The sequence below is a fragment of the Anas acuta genome, chromosome 4, assembly GCF_963932015.1.
Source record: "Anas acuta chromosome 4, bAnaAcu1.1, whole genome shotgun sequence".
NCBI classification, from domain to species: Eukaryota; Metazoa; Chordata; class Aves; order Anseriformes; family Anatidae; genus Anas; species Anas acuta.
Genome location: NC_088982.1, coordinates 669,003 through 691,440, shown reverse-complemented (window position 1 = coordinate 691,440; position 22,438 = coordinate 669,003). Strand labels below are relative to the sequence as shown.

The 22,438-nt window shown below is 68.1% G+C and overlaps 2 protein-coding genes across 3 annotated transcripts; one reads left to right on the top strand and one right to left on the bottom strand.

Annotated features, from left to right (window-relative positions):
• Nucleotides 1-286: 286 nt before the first annotated feature.
• On the top strand, nucleotides 287-14,865 carry HSPA12B (heat shock protein family A (Hsp70) member 12B). Of its 2 annotated transcripts, none has more exons than XM_068679462.1 (13): nucleotides 287-632; nucleotides 2,169-2,230; nucleotides 4,248-4,348; nucleotides 5,454-5,578; nucleotides 6,133-6,319; nucleotides 6,697-6,801; nucleotides 6,921-7,037; nucleotides 7,975-8,146; nucleotides 10,876-10,962; nucleotides 11,217-11,321; nucleotides 12,688-12,946; nucleotides 13,188-13,291; nucleotides 13,533-14,865. In XM_068679462.1, exons 2-13 carry the CDS (start codon nucleotides 2,188-2,190, stop codon nucleotides 14,189-14,191), a joined length of 2,064 nt encoding a protein of 687 aa, XP_068535563.1. In that variant the 5' UTR covers nucleotides 287-632; nucleotides 2,169-2,187; the 3' UTR covers nucleotides 14,192-14,865. The 2 variants fall into 2 exon arrangements, with proteins under 2 accessions (XP_068535563.1, XP_068535561.1); XM_068679460.1 differs by lacking the exon at nucleotides 287-632 and adding an exon at nucleotides 1,344-1,428.
• ADISSP (adipose secreted signaling protein) lies at nucleotides 14,742-22,432 on the bottom strand. Its single transcript, XM_068679463.1, has 8 exons — nucleotides 22,386-22,432; nucleotides 21,921-21,969; nucleotides 21,347-21,469; nucleotides 19,637-19,738; nucleotides 17,981-18,123; nucleotides 16,820-16,958; nucleotides 15,628-15,750; nucleotides 14,742-15,519 (listed from the first exon to the last, which is right to left on the bottom strand). Exons 4-8 carry the CDS (start codon nucleotides 19,653-19,655, stop codon nucleotides 15,419-15,421), a joined length of 525 nt encoding a protein of 174 aa, XP_068535564.1. The 5' UTR covers nucleotides 19,656-19,738; nucleotides 21,347-21,469; nucleotides 21,921-21,969; nucleotides 22,386-22,432; the 3' UTR covers nucleotides 14,742-15,418.
• Between the last annotated feature and the right edge of the window lie 6 nt (nucleotides 22,433-22,438).

The following is a 22,438-nucleotide window of genomic DNA, read 5'->3' as shown; positions in this document are numbered from 1 at the left end:
CTGGGGGGGCTGGGGGCACGGACAGACGGACAGGCAGGACAGACACACGGGCGGGCAGGGACAGAGGGCTGCGGGGACACGGCCAGGATCTCTGTGGGTGTAAAGAGCGGCACAAACCCGGGGAGAAATGTGCGTGGGGGGGACACGGGCAGCTGAGGGAACCGAGGGGCAGGCACCGAGGGGAGAGGGCCGAGGGTGCCCCCCAGCTCCCCGCAGCCCCCCAAGCTGCTCGGTGGCCTCGGCCCCTCGGCGGCCTCGGTCCCACCCCGGTGTGGGGAGGCCAGGGCCGAGCCGAGGTTTCCGTCCCGGCCCTGCCTCCTCCTCCTCCTCCCCGCTCCCACATCTGCAGCTGGAATTGCAATTTGAACCGCTGCCGGGGCTGGGCCGGGAGGGAGCGGGGAGCGGAGGAAGGCGCCTCGGGAAGCCAGAGCGAGGAGCAGGGCGGTGGGGCCAGGGACAGGCAGGAGGGGGCTGGAAGCACCGGGCATCACCAAAACAAGGGGGCAGGAGGGCACCCACGGCACCACCGAGGGCACCGGTGGCACCGAGGGCACCGGCAGGAGCCGTGGGAGCAGCTGGAGTGACAAGGAGGTGGCCGGCCCTGGGGTCCCCCCGCTGCCCCCGCCGCAGAGGTGAGCGCCTGCGGGGTTCGTGGTGGGAATTGGGGAGCACAAAGTGGCACCGCCCAAAATGTGGGGCCAGGGGGGGACACGGCGCTGGGGAAGGGGCCGTGGGGAAGGTGTCACAGCCCCAGTTTGGGGACTTGGTGAGCGAGTGCCGTGGAACTGGGGAGGACTGGGCTGGGCTGGGTCCTGTCCCCAGCCCCGAGCTGCGGGCAGGGAGCACGGGTGGGAGTTGGGGGGGGGCTGTTTGGACCCCCCTGAGCCTCCACGGGCCCTGTCCCACCCCACACCCTATCCTGTGGGGACACCACCGTGACCCATGGGGACAACTCGGTGACATCCCAGCACCTTGCAGTGCCAGCAGGAGGCCACGAGTGGCTCAGGGCCCACCCCGCTGGGGGCACCCGGTGGTGGCCAAGCGATGGCAGCGGGAGGGGAGGAATCCCACAAACTGGGGAGCTCTGCCCAGAGGATTTGGGGGCTCCCCAAGCCCAGCAGCCCCATCTCTGGGGTCACTGCACCCCCAGAGCCTCACGGCTGCCCGGAGACCCCCGGGCTCGTGCGGGTGGAGCCCCCGCGCCCGGCGGTGCCGGTGTTCCCGTGCCGCTCTCCGTGCGCCCACACCGGCACCCCGCGGTGCCCAGCCTGCCCGCGCCCCCCCGGCCTCGTTTCCTTTCCCCATTTCCCCGAGCCCCCGGCAGAAGAGGAAGCGGCAGAGCCCTCGGAACTGCTGCTGCTGCACAATTTGCCCCGAGCCATCGCTGGGAGCCGCTGGCACCCTCCCTGGCAGGGGCTGCGGGGTCTGGTGAGGCTCGGGGGGCACCCCGAAGCTGTACCAGCACCCGGACGGTGCAGGGGACAAGTGTCCGGTGCTGCACGGGGACAGGCAGGGCAGGGGCTTGGCAGCTTGGGGACAAACCGGGTGGCACCCCGATGTCACAGCCCGGTTTGTGGAGCTGGAGCACTTCAGCCACCCGCAGCCTGGGGCTCTGCTGCGGCTCCCGAGCGGAGGCTGTCCCCGCACGGCCCCATCGGTGGGCGCTGGGGTTTTGGGGCTGCCCTTCGGGGCTGGAGGAGCACAAGGGGAGCCCGACCTGCAGGGCAAACGGCCACCGTGGCTGGGGACGAGCCCTGGGCTGAGCGCGGAGCAGAGGCACCCCAAAAAAAAACGGGATTTGGGGAGGCGATGCCGGGGGCGCAGCGCTGCAAGGCGCCCCCAGCACCTCGCCACCTGCCCTTCCTACCTCGAGGCCTTTTTTTGGGACTGTGCCCGGGTGGCAGAGCGTGGGTGGGTTTGGTTGGCAGCAAAGCCCCCTCCCCACCTTGCTCAGCCCCCCCCCGGGGGGCTCTGCGGGATGGAAGCCCCTGGTCCCTGCTCCAGCGGGGTCCCGGAGGGCGCAGGGGCACTTCAGCCCTGTCCCCGCGGGGTCACGGAGTGGGGTCAAGCCTGGGCTATCCCGGTGACCCCAGGGGACCCTGTGGGTGGCCCCGAGGGTGCGGGGGGCTACAGGGCACTCGCCCACCCCCCTCTCTCCCCCTCTGCAGCCGGGAAGGCGAGGCCGCGATGGCGACGCTGCTGGAGCCCAGCGTGCGCAGCCTGCGCGTGGGTAAGTGCCGAGGGGAGGGCGGCTGGGGGGGGGTCCGTCTGCTCCCCCTCACCCCACACACACACACACAGGGCAGCCGCTGTCCCCAACGCCCCCCCCCCGGCTGCTGACGCCGCGGAACCCCCCCTGCGCCCCTAATGAGCCGCGCTCCCCCGCGCCCCATAACCAGAACCAGCTGCTGCCGCGAAACCTGACGCCGCGCCAGCAGCGGCCCCAGCAGCGGCACCACACGGGCCCCCCCTCCACAAATCCCCCCCCCCCGTGCATGTCCTGCGGCCCCCACACGCCCCACGCACCGCCCCGTGTCCCCCTGTGTCCCCCCACCCACCCAGCCCCACACCCGCTCCGCTCCCTGCCACCCTTTTGGGGCACCGCGCTGCGCCCCCCCCCAAAAAAAAAAACACCAGAGGCTGCGCTGCCCCCCCCCCCCCATGGCCCCGCCGCCCCATCCCCGGGGACTTTCCTTTTTGTCAGGGATCAAATATGCATGCGGCAGACACGGATACAGGGAAAGGCACTTATGGAACAGGCGTGAAGGACGAGGCCGTGGCGTGCCGGGGAGCAGCCGAGCCCCCCCCGACCCCCCCTCTGTCAGCTCCGGGGGGGGCCCAAAGCAAAATCCGGCCTCTGGCACGGTGCTGAGCCCCGGTGAGCCGCGTGTGGTGCCTGCTGGTGGCTCGGCTCCTGGGAGGCAAAGCAGAGGGGAACGGCCGGGACCCCCACTGCCGGCATTGGGGTGCCCACCACCAAGCCCAGCCCCAGTTTTAGGGTCGCAGAGGACCCCCCCGCTGCAGGCCGTGGGGTTCCCAAGCAGGATTTAGGGAGCTGCCCCTGGGGTGTCACTGGGGTCAGTGGGAGCAGGGGGGGGTTCACCTGGACGCAGATATTTGGGCATCCGTGCCAGGTACCCCTGGTGGGGGTCCCGCGCCCGTCCCCAGCCCCTGTCCCCAGCGCAGCCCCGTGGAGCCCCCCCGGGACCATGGCTGGAGCCTGCCCACCCCTCGGTTCATGCACTCACAGGACGGTGATTAATTAATCAGCCCCTCCGCTAATTGGAGCCATGTGCCAGGGGGAGCGCAGCCAGCAGGGAGCCCCGGGCACGAGGCACGGCTCCGGCGCTCGCCCCATCCCGGGGCTGGCGGTGAGGGGCTGGGGTCGGGGGCTCCCCCGGGGGCTGGGGCACCAAAAATGAGCCGGGCACCTCCGGGACGAGCTCAGGACCTCGATTTGTGCCGCTGGATGCAGCCGGTGGCAGCCAGGGGAGGAGGCACCGAGCGGGGGGCACCAGCGCCGCGGCTGCTCGCCCCCCGGCACGGCGCAGCCCCCGGGGGCTGTTTGCAGCCGTCCCCGGCAGATGTTGCCCCGCCGAATTTCACATGTGTTCGTCACACGTCCACGGCTTAAAAATAGAAAAATAACGGGGCCTGGAGAACCCAGCGCATCCCTTACGGCTCCAAAGACGTCACGGTGCGGGAGGCCTCGCGCTTCTGCCGTCAGCTTGTAGGAATGGGATCCGGCTGCTCCTTCCCTGCTCAGAGACCCCCCCTCTTTCAGCATCCCAGTTCCCACTGGGGAACGTCCCAGTTCCCCACAGAGCCAGGGCTCGCCCCACAGCTCGCCCATCCCAAAGGGAAGGGGCTCCACCTGCACAGCCTGGGGGCAGGAGCTGGGTTTGCAGGGTCACCCGGAGAGCTTCTGACACCACTTTTAGGATTAAAACGAATCCTTCCCCGTGTGCCAGTTCCCCTCGGGTGATGGGGAAGGGATTGAGCCCTCGCCTCGCCCCCAAAGCCTGCCCCACCAGCGAGCTGACCCAAATCAGTCTGTCCCAAATTTCTGTGCTGAGCTGCCCCCTCCCCGTGCGCCTCGGAGAGGGCGCCTCGGTCCTGGGGCTCTCCTCCGACCACGTCCCCATCCCTGCACCAGCTGTGACCCCTGACAACCCCGTACCCAAACCAGCACACGGGGAGGGGACAGGGCTCGTCCCCGTGCCAGCCTCACCCCGCTGTGTCCCCAGGTGCCGACGGGGAGCAGTGCCCCACACCGTCCCCCCCCGGCTCCCCGGGGACGCACCACGACAGCTGCAGCATCGCCCCGCTGACGCCCTCCCAGTCCCCGGTAAGGCAATCGCGGGGTCCCCACGTCCCCACCTGGCTCCCTGCCCATCAGTCCTCGCCCCCCACTGTCCTCCCAGCCCACCCGGGCACCCTGCCCCTCCCTACTGGGGCTGGTGCCCAAACCCGTGCCCGTGCCAGGGGATTTGCAGCACCCGCAGTTTTCCCGGCCGTGCCAGTGCCCGTGGGTAGCGTAAGGGCACGGCTCAGCAGCAGGGGGGGTGGAGGAAATAGCAGCAAAGTGCAACTCTGCCCAAAGCTTTTCTCCCACTAGTTCCACTCATTTTTTTTTTCTGCTTGCTCCTGTCGGAATATCCCGGGGGCTGCGAGGACAGACGAAGGCGCGTGCCGGAGCGGGTCCCTCCCCGGGGGGGGCTTGCTGTCCCTGCAGTTTTACCAGGCCGTGCACATTTCTGAGACAACTCCATCACCCGTGCTAACAGGAGCGTGTTTTCGGAGGCTGGCTGATGTCTGCATTTATCGGATCTGAACGCATTAAAAACTTAATGAGGGCTTTTAGCTGCCTGCCTCTGCCCCGCGAAGGCGCGGGTGGCACTGTGCGGGGCTCTGCACCTCCTGGTGCACAGACAGGTGGGGACGCCCCCATCCTGGGCACCTGCACGTCCCCCGTCTCTCAAGCAGGGAGGATTTTGGTGAAGCAGAGTTAAAGATTGCAGGGTTTGAAGGTAGCACGCTCCCCTCACACCAGCTCCACGTGGGGAGGAGCAGAGACCCCCGGGCAGCCTGCGTGGGCTGCAGGCGCATCTCCCTCCAGATGGTTTTTGGCCACTTCCCACGGAGGTTGTTTTTGGAAAGCGCTGCAGTGAGGCACCACGAGGCCGAGCGCGCAGGCGGCCTCTTTTCTTTTTGTTTTGGAGCTGTGCAAGAGCAGCAATTGCCCCGTGCTGTAGAACCGCAGGGCATCATTGCAGAGGAAACCACGGCGTCATCGTGTCCCTGCCCCGGCGTGGGGTCAGGCTCAGAGAAATCACTGCGGGCCCAAAACAGGAAAAATTAACCCTTTCGGGAGGTTTTATCCCATTTCCCAAAGCAGCTGGCACTGCCCGTACGAGCTGTGCCCCGTCCCTAACGTCCTCCTTGTGTTGCAGAGGAGCGAGGCGCGCGCCCTGCAGAGCCCCTCCTTCGCCGTGGTGGTGGCCATCGATTTCGGCACCACGTCCAGCGGCTACGCCTTCAGCTTCTGCAGCGACCCCGAGGCCATCCACATGATGAGGTAACGCGCAGCCGAGCCCCCCGCGCTGCTCCTGCCGCCCACCCAGGGCTGCTGGCCAAAAGCAGCCGGGAGCCAGCTCGGGGAGATTTGGGGGGGGGACCACCACCGGCGGCGGTGGTGGGGGTGCCTGGGCGCACGGGGTGGAAGCGCCCCAGTTGAGGGGCCCTGCACTGACTGGGAGGACTGGGTGACTTTGTCCTTTCCTTGTCCCCCTGTGGGGGATTTGAGCTTGTGCCCAAAAAAACAAACCGAAGGGGCCGGGACCCCCTGCCCCTGCCCTTGGTGGGCTGCGTCCCCCTCCCCAGCTGCCTGCGTGCAGCCGTGGCTCTCCCTGCCCCGTGCGTCCCGGCCACCCCTCACCACGCCAGGGGGCTTGGCAGCAAGGAGCAGCCCAGCGCATCCCCCAGCGTGGGGGGGTCCTGGGGGGCTTTAAGGTTTCTGTGTAATTTTGGGGAGGGCTGTGGTGTGCCATGGGGTGCCATGGGGTGCCATGGGGTGCCGTGCCGTGCCGAGCCGTGCCGCAGGGGCTCAGCACCACCGGCCGCTGTGTGCAGGAAATGGGAAGGAGGGGACCCGGGGGTGGCCAACCAGAAGACCCCCACCAGCCTGCTGCTGACGCCGGAGGGCGGCTTCCACAGCTTCGGCTACACCGCCAGGGATTACTACCACGACCTGGACCCCGAGGAGGCCCGCGACTGGCTCTACTTCGAGAAGTTTAAGATGAAAATCCACAGCACCAGCGTAAGGCTGCGCCCCTGCGCTCCTGCAAGGAGAGGGGCTCCGGGGGGAAGGGGGGAGCAGAAATTTGGGGGGGGGGGTGCGAAACAAACCTCTGAGTGTCAGCATCCAGAGTGCGCCCAGCGCCCTGCTCGCTTATTTTACACTTCACAACATGAACTATTTTGGGGGGGGATTTTTTGTTCCCCCATCTGAGGTGCTTTGGCACGTGTGGCTGCAGCGCGGTGCTGATAACCCGGGGGTGGGCAGGCAGCTGGGTGCCCCCAGCCCCGCTCCTGTGCCCACCACGGGGACCCCGAGGCTGGGAACGGCCGTGGCCCTGCTCCGTGTCCCTGCTCCGTGCCCACGTCCCATGGGCTGCGCGCCGCTCTCCCCGCCAGGACCTCACCATGAAAACGGAGCTGGAAGCTGTGAACGGGCAGAAAATGCCAGCCCTGGAGGTGTTCGCCCACGCGCTCCGCTTCTTCAAGCAGCACGCCGTGCAGGTAGGGCACCCAAGGGGGGCTCCTGCGCCCCCCCTTGCAGCAGCACCGGGGGCCGTGGCTGCGCGCCCCCCGCCCTGGCGTGGAAATCGGGGGGTCAGCGGCCGCCTCTCGCCCCGCAGGAGCTGCAGGAGCAGTGCCCGGCGCTGCCGGAGCAGGGTGCCGTGCGCTGGGTGATCACCGTGCCCGCCATCTGGAAGCAGCCGGCCAAGCAGTTCATGCGGGAGGCTGCCTACAAGGCGAGGGGGGCAGCTGAGGGGGGGCCCGGGGGGGGGTGTGGAGGGGCTGCAGTGGGGCTGGGGTCGGGGAGGGGGAGCCGAGGGGCCGAGCCTCAGCCCCCTCCTGCAGCCACCCGGGTGTGATGGGGAGAGTGGCACGAGGAGGGCGTGGGGAACCCGCCCTGTGCAGCACCACGGGGAGCATCTGCATGTCGCGATACCCTGTCCCTGTCGTAATGCCCTGTCTCTATCGTGATACACTGTCCCTGTCATGATGCCCTGTCTCTGTCATGATACCCTGTCCCCATCACAATACCCTGTCCCTGTCATTATACCTTGTCCTTGTCATGATGCCCTGTCCCTGTCGTGATACCCTGTCCCTATCACGATACCCTGTCTCTTTCGTGATACCCTGTCCCTATTGCGATACCCTGTCCCTATCACAATACCCTGTCCCTGTCATGATACCCTGTCCCTGTCACGATGCCCTGTCCCTGTTGCAATGCCCTGTCTGTGTCGCGATACCCTGTCCCTGCCATGACACCCTGTCCCTGTTGCAATATCCTGTCCCTGTCACAATACCCTGTCACTGTCATGATGCCCCATCCCTGTCACGATACCCTGTCCCTATCACAATACCCTGTCCCTGTTGTGATACCTGTCCCTGTCGTGATACCCTCTCCCTGTCATGATGCCCTGTCCCTGTTGCGATACCCTGTCCCTATCACGATATCCAGTCCCTGTCATGATGCCCTGTCCCTATCGTGATACCCTGTCCCCATCATGATACCCTGTCCCCGTCGTGTTACCCTGTCCCTATCACAATACCCTGTCCCTATCACGATACCCTCTCCCTATCGCAATACCCCATCCCTATCGCGATACCCCATCCCTATCGCGATACCCCATCCCTATCGCGATACCCCGTCCCTGTCGTGACACCCCGTTCCCCCCACAGGCCGGGCTGGTGTCCCCGGAGAGCCCGGAGCAGCTGCTGATCGCGCTGGAGCCCGAGGCCGCCTCCATCTACTGCAGGAAGCTGCGGCTGCACCAGCTGGTGGAGCTGAGCTGCAGGGCCCCCCCCAACGGGCTGGGCCCCCACCGCGACATCGACTCCAGCTTCAGGCAGGGTGAGCGCGGGGGGGGGCTGCAGGGGGGGGGGGCTCGGGGGATGCTCCCTAAATGCCCTCCTGCCCCCCTGTTTGGGGACAGCCCTGTCCGGGGACCCCCAGCCTCACCAGGACCCCCCTGCTCCATCCGAGGGTGGGTGTTGTTGGGGGGAGCCCCCCCCCATAAAGCCAGCAGGGTCCTGCTGCTGCCCCGAGGACGGGGATCGGAGCCCCCCCATCCCACTGTGCCATATGGGGAGGGGGGAAACTGAGGCAGGGGGTGAGTGTGAGGCTGGGGGCTGCTCCCCTCTGCCCTCTGCGCCCCCCCCCCCCCAAAAAAACCCAGCTCCTGCCCTTCCTGGCCGCCCTGCCGGCCCGGGGAGGGGACAGTGCGGAGGAAACCCCACCCGGATGGGACACGCTGTGCCATTGGGGGGGAGCCAAAGGGGGGGCACCACGGAGACACGGGGGTCCCATGGGGTGAACTGGGGTCCCAAGGAGTGCTGCAGGGGTCCTGTGGGGTGCTGTGGGGGTCCATAGGGTGCTGTGGGGTCCTTTGGGGTCCTGAGGGGGTCCTGTGGGGTGCTCTGGGGGTGCCATGGGGTGCTGCAGGGGTCCTGTGGGGGTCCCTTGGGGTGCTGTGGGGTTCCATAGGGTGCTCTGGGGGTCCCGTGGGGTGCCGTGGGGTCCCTTGGGATGCAGTGTGGGTCTTGTGGGGTGCTCTGGGGGTCCCATTGGGTGCTGTGGGGTCCCTTGGGGTCCTGAGGGGGTCCCAAGGGGTCCTAAGGGGTTCTGTGGGGGTTCTATGGGGTGCTGTGGGGGTCCTTTGGGGCGCTGTAGGGGTCCCATGGGGTGCTGCAGGGGTCCCTTGGGGTGCTGGGGGATCCCTTGGGGTGCTGTGGGGGTCCCGTGGAGTGCTGTGGGGTCCGTTGGGGTCCTGAGGGGGTCCTGTGGGGTCCCAAGGGGTCCTAAGGGGTGTTGTGGGGGTCCATGGGGTGCTGCGGGGGTTCTGTGGGGTGCTGTGGGGTCCCATGGGGTTCTGCAGGGGTCCAGTGGGGTGCTCTGGGGGGTCCCATGGGGTGTTGTGGGGTCCCTTGGGGTCCTGAGGGGGTCCAGTGGGGTGCTTTGGGGGTCCATAGGGTGCTGCGGGGTCCTGTGGGATGCTGTGGGGGTGCCATGGGGTGCTGCAGGGGTCCTGTGGGGTGCTGTGGGGTCCCTTGGGGTGCTGTGGGGGTCCTGTGGGGTGCTGCCGGGGTCCTGTGGGGTGCAGTGAGGGTCCCATGGGGTGCTGCGGGAGTCCCATGGGGTGCAGTGGGGGTCCCAAGGGGTGCTGCAGGGGTCCTGTGGGGTCCCTTGGGGTGCTGTAGGGGTCCATGGGGTGCTCTGGGGGTGCCGTGGGGTGCTCTGGGGTCCCTTGGGGTCCTGAGGGGGTCCCAAGGGGTCCTGTGGGGGTTCTATGGGGTGCTCTGGGGGTCCTTTGGGGCGCTGTGGGGTCCCTTGGGGTCCTGAGGGGGTCCCAAGGGGTCCTGAGGGGTCCTAAGGGGTGTTGTGGGGGTCCATGGGGTGCTGTGGGGGTCCCTTGGGGTGCTGTAGGGGTCCCATGGGGTTCTGCAGGAGGTCCAGTGGGGTGCTCTGGGGGGTCCCATGGGGTGCTATGAGGTCCCTTGGGGTGCTGTGGGGGTCCCGTGGGGCGCTGTGGGGGTCCTTTGGGGTGCTGTGGGGTCCCTGGGGGTCCTGAGGGGGTCCTGTGGGGTGCTGCAGGGGTCCCTTGGGGTCCTGAGGGGGTCCCAAGGGGTCTCAAGGGGTCCTAAGGGGTGTTGTGGGGGTCCCTTGGGGTCCTGTGGGGTGCTCTGGGGGTGCCGTGGGGTGCTGCAAGGGTCCTGTGGGATTCTGTGGGGGTCCATAGGGGGCTGTGGGGGTCTCGTAGGGTGCTACAGAGGTCCTGTGGGGTGCTGTGGGGTCCCTTGGGGTGCTGTGGGGGTCCTGTGGGATGCTGCAGGGGTCCTGAGGGGGTCCTGTGGGGTGCTGGGGTGCTGTAGGGGTCCCATGGGGTGCTGTGGGGTCCTGTGGGGTGCTGTGGGGGTCCTGTGGGGGTCCTATGTGGTGCTGTAGGGGTCCCATGGGGTGCTGTGGGGGTCCTTTGGGGTGCTGTGGGGTCTCTTGGGGTCCTGAGGGGGTCCTGTGGGGGTCCTATGTGGTGCTGTAGGGGTCCCATGGGGTGCTGCGGGGGTCCCGTGGGGTGAAGTGGGATGCAGTGGGGATCCCGTGGGGTGCTGTGGGGGTCCTGTGGGGGTCCTATGTGGTGCTGTGGTGGTCCCATGGGGTGCAGTGGGGTCCCGTGGGGTACTGCAGGGGGTCCTGTGGGGTGCTGCAGGGGGTCCATAGGGTGCTGTGGGGGTCCTTTGGAGTCCTGAGGGGGTCCCATGGGGTCCTGAGGGGGTCCCGTGGGGTGCTGCGGGGGTCCCGTGGGGTGCTCTGGGTGTCCTGTAGGGTGATGTGGGGGGTCCCATGGGATGCAGTGGGGGTCTTGTGGGGTGCTCTGGGGGTCCCATGGGGTGCTCTGGGATCCCAAGGGGTGCAGTGGGGGTCCCATAGTGTGCTGTGGGGTCCCTTGGGGTCCTGAGGGGGTCCCGTGGGGTGCTCTGGGGGTCCATGGAATGCTGTGGGGCTCCCTTGGGGGTCTCTTGGGGTGCTGTGGGGGTCCCTGTGCCCCCCCCCAGCCTCACACCGCCCCCCCGTTGCCCCCACAGCCCGCGAGCAGCTGCGGCGGTCCCGGCACAGCCGAACCTTCCTGGTGGAGGCGGGCGTCGGGGAGCTCTGGGCCGAGATGCAGGCGGGTAGGAGGGGGGGGGGGCAGCAGGGTGGGGTGGGGGGGGGACAAAGGGGGGGGGTCCTCAACCTAAATTGGGGGTTTTGGGGGTTCCTCGCTCCAGCCAAACGCTGCGACGCCTGCGCCCTTATCCAAAACCTTATCCAGCTGGGGAAAAAAAAAATAAAAAAAAATAAAAAAAAGCAAAAAAAACACAAATTGGGGTTCGAGCTGCCCGTGGCTGCGTTGTGCCCCCCCCCCCCATGCTGTGCCCCCCCCCAGGTGACCGGTACATCGTGGCGGACTGCGGCGGGGGCACCGTGGACCTGACCGTGCACCAGATCGAGAAGCCGCAGGGGACCCTCAAGGAGCTCTACAAAGCCTCGGGTGGGCTGCAGCCCCCCCCCGGACCCCCCCCCTTGGGAAAAGGGTTTTGGGGGGCTTGGGGGGGGCACCGTGGGGATGGGGGGGGTTAGGGGCTGGGAGGGGTGGGGGTGGTTTGGGGATCGGGGGGGTTCTGGGGGGGGGTTGGGGTTCGGGGGGGCTCTGGGGGGGGCTTTATGGGGGGGTGGGCTGGGGGCTGTGGTGCGGGGGTGCCCCCCCCCGTGCCCCCCCCTCCCAGTGCCCAGGCTCTGTCCTGCGGTGCCCCCTGGTGGCAGCGAGGAGCGGAGACGGCGCGGGGGGGGGCACGGGGAGGGGGGGGAGGCTGGGGGCTGCAGGGGGGGGTGAGGGGGACGGGGGGGGCGCAGTGGGATGGGGGGGGCCGGGGCAGAAGATGAGGCTGAGGTCCAGGTTTGGGGACGAGCCCACCGCCCCCCCCACAGTGGTGTCACCCCCCCCCAGGATGTGCCTTGCAGCCCCCCCAGCACTGACTGGGTGACACGGGGTGGCACAGGGTGACAGGGGGAGACATGGGGTGACACAAGGTGACACAGGGTGACACAGGGGTAGGATGGGGTGACATGGAGTGACAGAGGGGTGGCATGGGGTGGCACAGGGTGACATGGGGTGACACGGGGTGACATGGGGGTGATACAGGGTGGCACAGGATGACATGGGGTGACACGGGGTGACATGGGGTGACACGGGGTGGCATGGGGTGACATGGGGTGGTGGCACTGGGTGACACGGGGTGACACAGGGGTGACACGGGTTGGCATGGGGTGACATGGGGGTGCTACAGGGTGGCATGGGGTGACATGGGGGTGACACGGGGGTGACATGGGGTGACACAGTGTGACAAGGGGTGACACAGGGGTGACATGGGTTGGCATGGGGTGACATGGGGTTGCTACAGGGTAGCATGGGGTGACACAGGGTGACATGGGGGTGACACAGGGGTGACATGGGGTGGCATGGGGTGACACAGGGTGGCATGGGATGACATGAGGTGACACGGGGTGGGATGGGGTGACATGGGGTGGCACAGGGTGACACAGGGGTGATGTGGGTTGGCATGGGGTGACATGGGGGTGCTACAGGGTGGCATGGGGTGACATGGAGTGACACGGGGTGATACAGGATGACATGGGATGACATGGGGTGACACAGGGTGACACGGGGTGACATGTCACCCCACTCCCTGCTGGGGGGGGGACAACATTCCACGTCCCCTGCCACTGCAGCCCCCCCCATATCCCCATCTCAGCCCCATGCAGGGGGCTCCCTTCTGCATCCCCCCACCCCGCTGCCCCCCCCCGTGCCGTGGGGCTGGGATCTCTGCCTGACCCACAGCCCCCCCACACACACACAGGGGGTCCGTACGGCGCCGTGGGGGTGGACCTGGCCTTCGAGCGGCTGCTGTGTCACATCTTTGGGGACGATTTCATCGCCACCTTCAAGGCCAAGCGCCCGGCCGCCTGGGTGGACCTCACCATCGCCTTCGAGGCGCGCAAGCGAGCGGCGGCCCCCTCCCGCGCCAGCCCCCTCAACGTCTCCCTGCCCTTCTCCTTCATCGACTTCTACCGCAAGCACCGGGGCCAGAACGTGGAGACGGCGCTCAAGAAGAGCAAGTGAGAATTTGGAGAGGGTGGGGGGCACCCGGGCGCCCCCAGCCCCCCCACGGGAGCGCACGGCACCAGAGGGTCCCCGTGGAGACGTGGAGGGGCTGGGGAGGGAGGACGACGCTGCCCTGGGGAGGTTGGGGGGGGGGGTTCAGGGGGGTTGGGGGGGGTTCAAGGGGCTGGGGGGGGAGCTTTTGGTGAGGGTCAGCCCCACGTGCCCCCCCCCTCCTCTCCTCTCGTCCCCCCCCAGCGTGAATTTCGTCAAGTGGTCGTCGCAGGGGATGCTGCGCATGTCCCCGGAGGCCATGAGCGAGCTCTTCCAGCCCACCATCACCCAGATCATCAACCACATCGGTGAGTGATGGTCTGCGACAGGGTGGGGGGGGGCTCCCTGCTCCCCCCGGCACCATGCGGAGCACCTGCAGCACCCCCACACAGCCCCCAGCACCCCCCAAAGACGGGGAGCCCCTCGGTGGCTCCCTCGGCACCGAGCGCTGCCCGGAGCCAACCCTTCTCTCACCGGCACCGGGGGGGGGGCGGGGGGGGGGCTCCCTCACCCCCTGCCTGACCCCAAATCCCCTCTTTCTGTCCCCAGACGCCCTCCTGAAGAAGCCCGAGGTGCAAGGCATCAAATTCCTCTTCCTGGTGGGGGGCTTCGCCGAGTCGCCCATGCTGCAGCACGCCGTGCAGGCCGCCTTCGGCGCCGCGTGCCGGGTGGTCGTCCCGCAGGACGTGGGGCTCACCATCCTGAAGGGCGCCGTGCTCTTCGGCCTCGACCCCACCATCGTCCGCGTGCGGCGCTCCCCCCTCACCTACGGCGTGGGGGTGCTCAATAAATTCGTGGAGGGCAAGCACCCGCGGGAGAAGCTGCTGGTGAAGGAGGGCAAGAACTGGTGCACCGACATCTTCGAGAAATTCGTCTCGGTGGATCAGTCGGTGGCGCTGGGGGAGGTGGTGCAGCGCAGCTACTGCCCGGCGCGCCCCGGCCAGCGCAAAACCATCATCAACATCTACTGCAGCGCCGCGGACGACGTGGTTTACATCACCGACCCCGGCGTGAGGAAGTGCGGCACCGTCAGCCTGGAGCTGCCGCAGCTTGGGGAGGGGGGGGGACACGGTGACACCGGTTCCCCCCGCGCCCGCCGCGAAATCCGCGCCGCCATGCAGTTTGGGGACACGGAGATCAAGGTGACGGCCGTGGACATGAGCACCTCCAAGACGGTGCGGGCCACCATCGATTTCCTCTCCAACTGATGCGCCCGGCTCGGCGGGGTTGAGCAGGGGGCACCCTGGGGGGGGCAAGACCCAAGCGCCCCCCCCCTCGCCGTGCCGAGAGGTCGCCGCCACCCCGCGGGGTGCCCCGATGCTGAGAATCGCTCCCCCAAAAAAAAAAAGGGCTGGGGGGCTGAATTCAGAAGGCATAAAGCCAGCCCTGGCACGGCCCCCAGCACCCAGGGAGGGGTCTGGGGCTGCCCCCCCCCCGCTGCTGGAGCCCAAATTTCTGTATTTTTACTGCTCATCGCTGCGGGTGCCACGCTGAGCGTGCGGGAAGGAGCCCCGCACCCAGCCTTGGGGCTGCCTGGAAATGCATCGCCCCCCCCCCGCCACCCCCCCCGTCATCCCCTGGCTGCCCACACACCAACAAACACATCCTCACCCCCCCGGGAGTCTGAGAGCTGCAGGGAAAGGGGGGGCACCCCCCCTCCACCCCCCCTCTGTGGGTTTTAATCGTATTTAGGAGAGAAAATTGCCCGTGAGGGGGGAAGGAGCGCAGGGGGGGGGGCGCAGACAGGCTGAGCTCTGGCACGGTTAAACTGACATTTATTAGTTACCTCTATAGATATTATTTTTTTCTTTTTTTGTACTTAAAAACCCGCCCGCACGCGGCCATGTATGTATATATCTATATATTTATATCTGTATAGGCACACCGAGCCTCCTGCTGCTGCGGCCGGGGGGGGGGGGGGACAGGGAAAAAAAAAGCAAAAACGGGGGGAAAAACCACGAGGGGGGAGCAAGGCGGTGCTCAACGTGGACATGGACATGGACAGGCAAGGGGAGCCAGCCCCCAGGAGGCAAAATTTAACCCGGGGGGGCCCAGCTCGGGGTGTGCCCCCCCCCCACGCCCCCAAATGCCCCCTCCTGGGGAGGACGGGGTGGGAGAAAAGCGAGAGGGAAGCAGCAGCAGAGGGGCAGCACGGGGGGGGGCTTTCCCCAGCCCAGCCCCATCCAAGGCAGGAGCTGCCGGGGCACTTCAGGAGCCTCAGGGGGGTTTGGGGGGGTTTTTTGGGGACGCCCCCACCCCGGGGGGGGAGCAGAGGCACGGGGTGGGGGGCGCTGCAGCAGCCCTGGCTCAGCGGGCAGGGGGGGAGCAGCAGCAGTGGCAGCCCCCAGCTCAGTGGCACCAGCGCTGGGGGGCAGGGGGGGCATCTTGCCTGCTTTAAAGGGGGGCTGTGCCCCCCCCCGGGAGGGGGCTGGGGGCTAGTCGAAGCCGTGCCAGTCGCTCTGCTCCGAGTCGTACTCCAGCTCCGCTCCCACGCAGCGCACCCCCTCCAGGAGCATGGGGGTGCCGTGGTGCCGGTCTGCGGGACGAGGGGGGGGGAAAAGTGGGAAATGGGGACACGGGAACCCCCTGTGAACCCCCTGGGGGGGGCAGGACAGACGCCCCCAGCCCCCCCGGCAGCCCTTACCCATCACGCGAGCCTGCACCACCACCTTGAGGCCGGCGCCGTCCCCGGTCTCGCTGGCGAGGAGCATCTCCTCCTTCAGGACCCCCTCCCTGTGCGCCGTGTACTCGCACTTGATGCTGTAACCTGGGGACGGGGGGGGGATGCTGAGAGCCCACGGCTGGGCCAGGATTTTGGGGGGCAGGCAGGAGCTGCTCACATCCTGGGGGCCCCGCTCTGGGAGCCCCCAGCCCCGAGCTGCTGCTGGCATCGCCCAGGGCAGGAGCACGGAGCTGGTTTTTGGGGTGCCCGGCTCGGTGGCACCGCAGCACCCGGCCCCAAATCCAGCAGCACAATGTGCAAAAAACCCCAAAAGCACCCAAAAGAACCCCTCTGTCTGCGCCCGGCCACGGGTGGGCACCCGGTGCTGTGCCCCAGGGCACCACCTCCCCGCAGCCGGGCACCCCAAACCCTTCCTGATATGAGACCCCGTGCCAAAATTCTGCAAATGTCCCCTTGTAGGGCAGGGGGACAAGGAAACGGCCCCAAAGGCAGGCAGGAGAAGGGTGAAGGCTGGCCCCACAGCCCTGTGTGCCCCCCCCCGGAGCGCAGGCACAGCTGTCAGAGCGGGAGGAGGCGGCTGCTTTCCATCCAGAGGGAAAAAAGCTCTCCATAAAAGCAGGGAGTAGGCAGAAAAATAAACACCTGCGGCAGCTCAGCAGAAAAAAAAAGGCATCAGAGCAGCCCCGGGGCCACGAGCCTGCCCGAGCACACTGCCAGCGGCCCGGGGGGGCCCCCAACAATGGTGCTGGGGGGGGAAATAAAAAGGTGCCGAGTGCCAGGGGTGGGGGCTGCCCCCGCCCAGGAGCCCCCCAGGGGTTCCCGGCTCTGCCTCGTGGTGCCCGGGTGAAGCCGAGGTCTCAAACCCAGCGCTTGGCACCCTGCGTCCTGCCTGCTCCTGCCCCAAATTCCCCATCCCCTGCCACATGGGGACGGGGGTGGCATCGGGGACGTCCCCAAGCAGCAGGGGTGCCGAGCTGGTGCCACCCACACGGGCACACACCCTGCTGGGGACATGGGGACAGCAGCAGGAGCCGCTCTCCACCACACATCCCCTCCTTAAATCACTTCTGGCTCCCAGGACGGTGCCCCCCCGGGGGGGCAGAAGCCACCCCCAGGACCCCAAGGGGGGGCACAGAGGACACGGGGACCTTACCTTCAGGCCCTGAGGTGACGCTGAGGACCCTGAGGTTGGGGTTGGGGAGGGGCAGGGCGCAGACGTCCCTCCCCAGCCGCTGCGAGGGGGGCAGGAGGAAGGCGATCTCGTACTTGTGCAGGATCTTCAGGAAGCCCACCTGCGAGGGGGGGTCACACCGGGTGGGATGAAGGCGAGGGGCTCACAGCCCCCCCAATCCCACCCCACACCCCCTCCTGTGGGGCAGGGACCCACCAGCACCCGGCGCTCGCCCCCGGGCGCCATGGGGGTGGCACGGGGTTTGGAGCAGCCATGGGGGGGGGCGTTTTCCCAAACGCTCAGGAAAATGCAATAAACACATTTATTTTAAGCTGCGCAAAGCGAGCAGCAGAAATAACCACTGCTGGGAACGGCGCTGCTGAGAAGGACCCCGGGGACGTGGGGGGGCAGCAGAACCCATTTCCCCCCCCCCCCCGTTGACACCGAGCAGCGCTCAGGGACCTGCAGCAGGAGCCAGGACGCCTCCAGCAGCATTTATCCACTCCGACAAAAACCAGAGCCCTCTCCCAGCCCCCACGCTGGTTTCCATCACGCTCAGCAATCCACATTTCGGGAAGGGCCCCCCCCATTTCTCCCAGCACCCCAGAGCCCCCGAGAAGGGGGATGCCACCCCAGCACCCCCATCGCACCCCCCGGCACGGGGACACCGCTCTTCTCCCCCTCCAACGTGCACGGGGTGGGCTGCACGGGAAGCACCACAGCCCCCCGGGGCTGGGAGAGCCCCAAAAAACACCCCAAAACCCCCCCATGAGGAGCAGGAGCTGCCTCGGGGACCCACCTGCAGGGCACGTGCGGTGCCGGCAGCACAACGCCGGCAGCCACCCCCGGGGCGGCGATCGCTCAGCAACCCGCAGCAATTTTTAGGGCAATAACCCATCAAATAAGTGACTCAGAGCTCAAAAGGGAATTTTAAATCGCTCTTGCCTCACGCAGCGCCGGGGTGTACCTGCAGAGCCCCTCGCTGGTTTTATTCCTCGTGGAAAGGAGCCCCCCCGGGGGCCATGCCCTGAGGAGCCCCACAGCCACCCGTGGAGAGGGGTCCCCATGGCACCCGCGGGCTCCCCGGGCACGTGCCCACCCCCAGCAGCCCCCCAAAAGCAGGTGTGCCCCCCCAAATCCCACCTTGACGAGGAAGTGCCCGTCCTTCTCCTGCGTCACCATCACCGCCGAGTCCCGCAGCTGCTCCTGGAAGTGGACGTGGCCGGGGGTCCCCTCCGCGGGCTGGCTGGGGGCGAAGCGCACGCCCCCCGCCTTGGCCTTGCCGCCTGCACGGGGCGAGAGGACGGAGCCCACGCGTCACCCCCTGCCCCTGGGGACACGGAGCCATGGGGCAGGACGGAGCCATGGGGCAGGACGGGCTCCGTGTCCCTCCCCGGCCCCTGACACCCCCGGACCCCCACCAGGAGCGGTGCCGTGCGCCCTGGGGCTTTGCAGGATGGGGTCTGCGGGCTGCCAGGGGGAGACAACTCTTCCTCCTCCTCCTCTTCCTCCTCCTCCTCCTCCTCCTCCTCCTGCAGCAGTGACCCTGGAAATGTCCCGGCCATGCTGCCCGCACAGGGTGAGGCACAGCCCCCAGCAATGAGATGGGGGGGGAAAAATCCTGCTGCAGGGGCTGGGGGGGCACTCACAGCACGGGCTTTGTGACCGGACACAGAGCTGGGAGCGTGGCCGGGCACGGAGCAGGGTCCCGGTGGCTTCAGCACGGAGATGTGGGGCAGGGGGACGTGTGGGGACAGCCAGGCTGCTGCAGCTCCACTGCTGGGGTGTGTGTGTGTGGGAGGGGGGGGGGCAGAACCCCAAAAAAAGCCCCCTCCCCAGAGCCGCCGAGCGGCGTCCATCTGGCAGCAGGCAGGGAGCAGATTGCTGCCTCCTTGAAGAAAAGGCTTCTTTGTGCCTGATTTACAGGGGATTTAATAACTCGCCATTGTTGGGCAGGAACAGCTTGGCGAGCAACGCAGCAGGCAGCGGGGCTGGGGGTGCGGGGCTGTTTATGGGGGTGTCCCCCCTGAACTCACAGAAACCCCCCCTGGGGACACACGGTTTGGGGTGAATCCGGCACAGCCCCACAGGATCATCGTGGGGAGCCCAAATTGCTGCTGGACCCAGAGCCTGAGCAGCCCCCGGGCACCTCTGGGGGGGCACCGGGACGCGGCACCGCACCCTGCCCACGGGGGTGACAGGGATGGGGCCCCCACCCCGAGTGCTGGCACCGGGCAGAGCCCAAATTCCTGCACTGAATTTAGGGGTGCGATCCCTAATTGTGCATCCTGCACACACCCAAGCAGCCACGCCGACAGCTCCGTGAGTCAGCCTGGGGCTGTAAGCGCCACCTTTTGTCACTGGGTCCTGCCGTGAGGGTCCCCGTTGTCCCCCAGTAGGCAGCACTGGGAGCACTGGGGCAAGTGGGCAAGGAGATAACGGGCAGCCTGCCCTTGGCACCACGGCCACGGGACCGGCAGCGCTGCCAGGAGAGCCGCAGGTGATGACAGCACGCGGCGCAGGGACCCTGGCACCGTGCCCCCCGGGTGGGGGCTGTGCCAGCGGCACGGGCAAGGCTGCACCGAGGGAGGGGGCCGCGGGGGTGGGGGGCACAAGGAGAGGCACAAAGAGCCCCCCGGGGCTGTGTCTGGGGGGTGCAGGGCTGGGAGTGCCGCAGCTTTTCCGTGTCACCTCCCTGCTCCGAGCATGCAGCCGGGAGGCAGCGGCACCGGAGCACCCCGGGAGGCTGGGGGGCACCGGGGGGGGGGGGGGTACCGGGGAGGGGGTACCGGGACTCACCCTTGCTGGCCGCAGCCATGGGTCCCCGCCGCCGTCCGGTGTCCTTGTGCCGAGCTTCAGAGGAGGGGGAGCGAGGCCATGCTCCGAGAGGCGCCGCCGGAGCTGGGGGGGGGGGAAAAAGGGGTCGGTGACCACCGGGGATGCCGGGGGGGGGGAGCCTGAGCACCGGCACCGGGGCTCTGCCGGTGCTGGACTGGGGGGGGGGAGGTGGTGGACCCCGGTGCTCCCCCCCCCCGGTGCTCCCCCCCCCGGTGCTCCCCAGGGCCACGCAGCTCCCACGGCCCCGGGGTCACCGTGGCTGGGACAGGGCCAGGAGCGGCCCCTGGGGAGGGGAAACGGGGCCCGGGGGTGGGGGGGGGGGGGCGGCGGGGCCGTGACCGGGTCGTGACCCCGTGACCCCGACCGTGACCCCGACCGTGACCCCGGGGTGAAAAGGGGGGGGGGGGAGGGGGCAACGGGGTGAAACCGAGCACGGGGCGCCGGAACGGAGCGCGGAAACCGGGCGGAAACGTTAAAAACGGGAAAAAAACGGGAAAAAATACAAAAATTAATAAAAATTAAAAAATTAATAAAAAAATATTAAAAAAATAAAAATTAAAAAATTAAAAAAATCAAAACCCACGCGCTTTTAAGGGGCTGGGAGGGGGCTGACAGGGGACCCCCGGGGCCCCCCCATGCACCCCGAGCCCCCCCCCCCCCGCCGGTGCCGTCCCCGCTCACCGCCGCGTCCCGGGCGCTGCCCGCTGCCCGCTTCCCACTACCGGGACACGCCCCCCGCCCTCCTATTGGTCACCCCGCTCCTCGGACACGCCCCCCCGCCGCTCCCATTGGCCCGCCCGCTCCGAGGTCCCGCCCCCTTCCCCCGCCACTCCCATTGGCTCCGGTTCCTACGCGGCGCGCCGGCAGGGTGCTCTCTAAGGGCGTGGCCGTCAATGGGAGGGGGCGTGGCTAGGGGAGACGGCAGCCAATAGGGAGAGAGTGGGCGTGGCTTGGGCAGCGGGAGGCCCCGCCCCCGCGCCACGCGGTTGCCATGGGGACGCCTCCTCCCGGTGCCCCCTCCCCTCCCGAGCCCAGCACCGGGGGGGGCTCGGGGGGCACCGGGGGCAGGGACAGGGGGTGGGGGGGCACCGAAACGGCTCCCCCCGGATTAGCCACCAGCCCCCAACAGGGATTAACCGGGAGCCCACCGGGGATTAACTGGGAACCCCCCCCGGGGATTAACCGGGAGCCCCCCCAGGATTAACCGGGACCCCCCCCAGGATTAACCGGGACCCCCCTCCGGGGATTAACCGGGAGCCCCCCCCAGCCCGGAGGGAAGGATCGGAGCACAGCGCGGATCAGCATCGCCGAGGCACGGACGGGGAGGCACGGTCAGGGTGGGCACGGGGCTGTAATTCTGCTCTGCCCCCCCCCCCGAGCACCGGGGGGGGGGTTACCGGGGGGGTACCGGGGGGGGGGGGCACCGGGGGGCTCTGCTCAGCGCTGCTCCCGCTGCAGGCGCCGGCTGAGGTCGTCGATCCGCGTGTCCTTGAGGCGCAGCAGCTGCTCCAGGCGCCGCACCTTCAGCTGCAGGAGCTGAGCGGGACCTGCCCTCAGCTCGGTGTCCCCCCCGCCCCCCCCCCAAACCGGGCTCGGTCAGCCCCGGGAGGAGGGGGGGGGGCACACCGGGATGGTGGGGGGGGGGGGCACCACGGTCCCGGTGCCGCTCACCTGCACGGTTTCCTGGGCCAGCAGCAGCGCCTGCTCCTTCTCTGCCAGCTGCAGGCGGGCGGCAGCGGCGTCCCCCGGGGGGGCCGGGCTCCTGGGACAGGGAGGGGGCACCCAGGACAGCGACTGAGCCCCCCCGCAGCACCCTCAGCCCGTGGGGCTGAGCCCCCCGGCCGTGCCCGGCCCCTCCAGGAGCCTGCACCCCATGGGGACCTGCGGAGCACATCCTGCAGGGACCCCCGGGGGGGGCACAGACCCCACAGAGCCCCCACAGAGCCCCCACACAGCCCCCCCACAGCCCCCAGCCTTACCCCACAGCCCCGGGGGCTCCTGGGCACAGCCCCGTCCCGTGCTCTTCACCTTGCCCCCCCCTGTCAGGAGGGAAGCGATAAAACAGAGAGGAGAGGTTGGGTCCAACCTCGGTCCAGGAGCACAATTAGGGTTAATTAGCACACCGAGCACCCCCCTCAATTAGCACTGCCCAAACAGCTCTGAGCCCTCACGCCCCCCCCCACCCCAAACAGGAGGCAGATTTTGGGTTAGGAGCGGGGGTCCCGAGGTGTAGGGAGGGCCCTACCCGTCTCCAGGTAGCCGATCTCCTCCTGCGCTGTCCTCACGCCCAGCTCCTGCACGGAAAAACCCCATCACCATGGGTCACCCTGCAAGCAGCCCCCCCCCCCGTGCTGGGGGGGGCTCCAGGCCCACCCCCCTGTCAGGAAAAGGGGGGCTGGGGCACCCCAAGCCATCCGGCTGCCCCTATATCAGAGATCGGCTCAGAGCAGGGGGTTCCCAGCAGCGTGGTGGGGTCAACCTGCCCCAAATTCCTGCGCAGCCCACAGCCCCCCCCACAGCAAAATCCTACCCTGCCCCCCCCAGGACTGTCACAGCGAGGTGACAACCGGTGACAAAGGAGGGTGGCGGAGGGAGCACCCCCAAACCTCCCCGGCTCACAGCAGCTCCTCCGGGATGCTCAGAGAGCCACAGCGGGGCCGTGGTGCCCCCCTGGGGGGGTGCCGTGGGGGGGGGCCCAGGCCCCACTGACCTGGTGGGGGCCGGGCAGCTTCTTGCTGTTTTTCTGTTTTTCCTCGATTTTCT

Coding starts and splice junctions, on each gene's coding strand:
- HSPA12B (XM_068679462.1), top strand. CDS start 2,188: ATGGCGACGCTGCTGGAGCCCAGCGTGCGCAGCCTGCGCGTGG. Junction 5,579..6,132: donor GAGGCCATCCACATGATGAG/GTAACGCGCAGC, acceptor CGCTGTGTGCAG/GAAATGGGAAGGAGGGGACC. Junction 6,802..6,920: donor TCAAGCAGCACGCCGTGCAG/GTAGGGCACCCA, acceptor CTCGCCCCGCAG/GAGCTGCAGGAGCAGTGCCC.
- ADISSP (XM_068679463.1), bottom strand. Junction 16,959..17,980: donor ACGGGCACTTCCTCGTCAAG/GTGGGATTTGGG, acceptor CCCCCCTCGCAG/GTGGGCTTCCTGAAGATCCT. Junction 15,751..16,819: donor CGTCACCTCAGGGCCTGAAG/GTAAGGTCCCCG, acceptor CCCCGTCCCCAG/GTTACAGCATCAAGTGCGAG.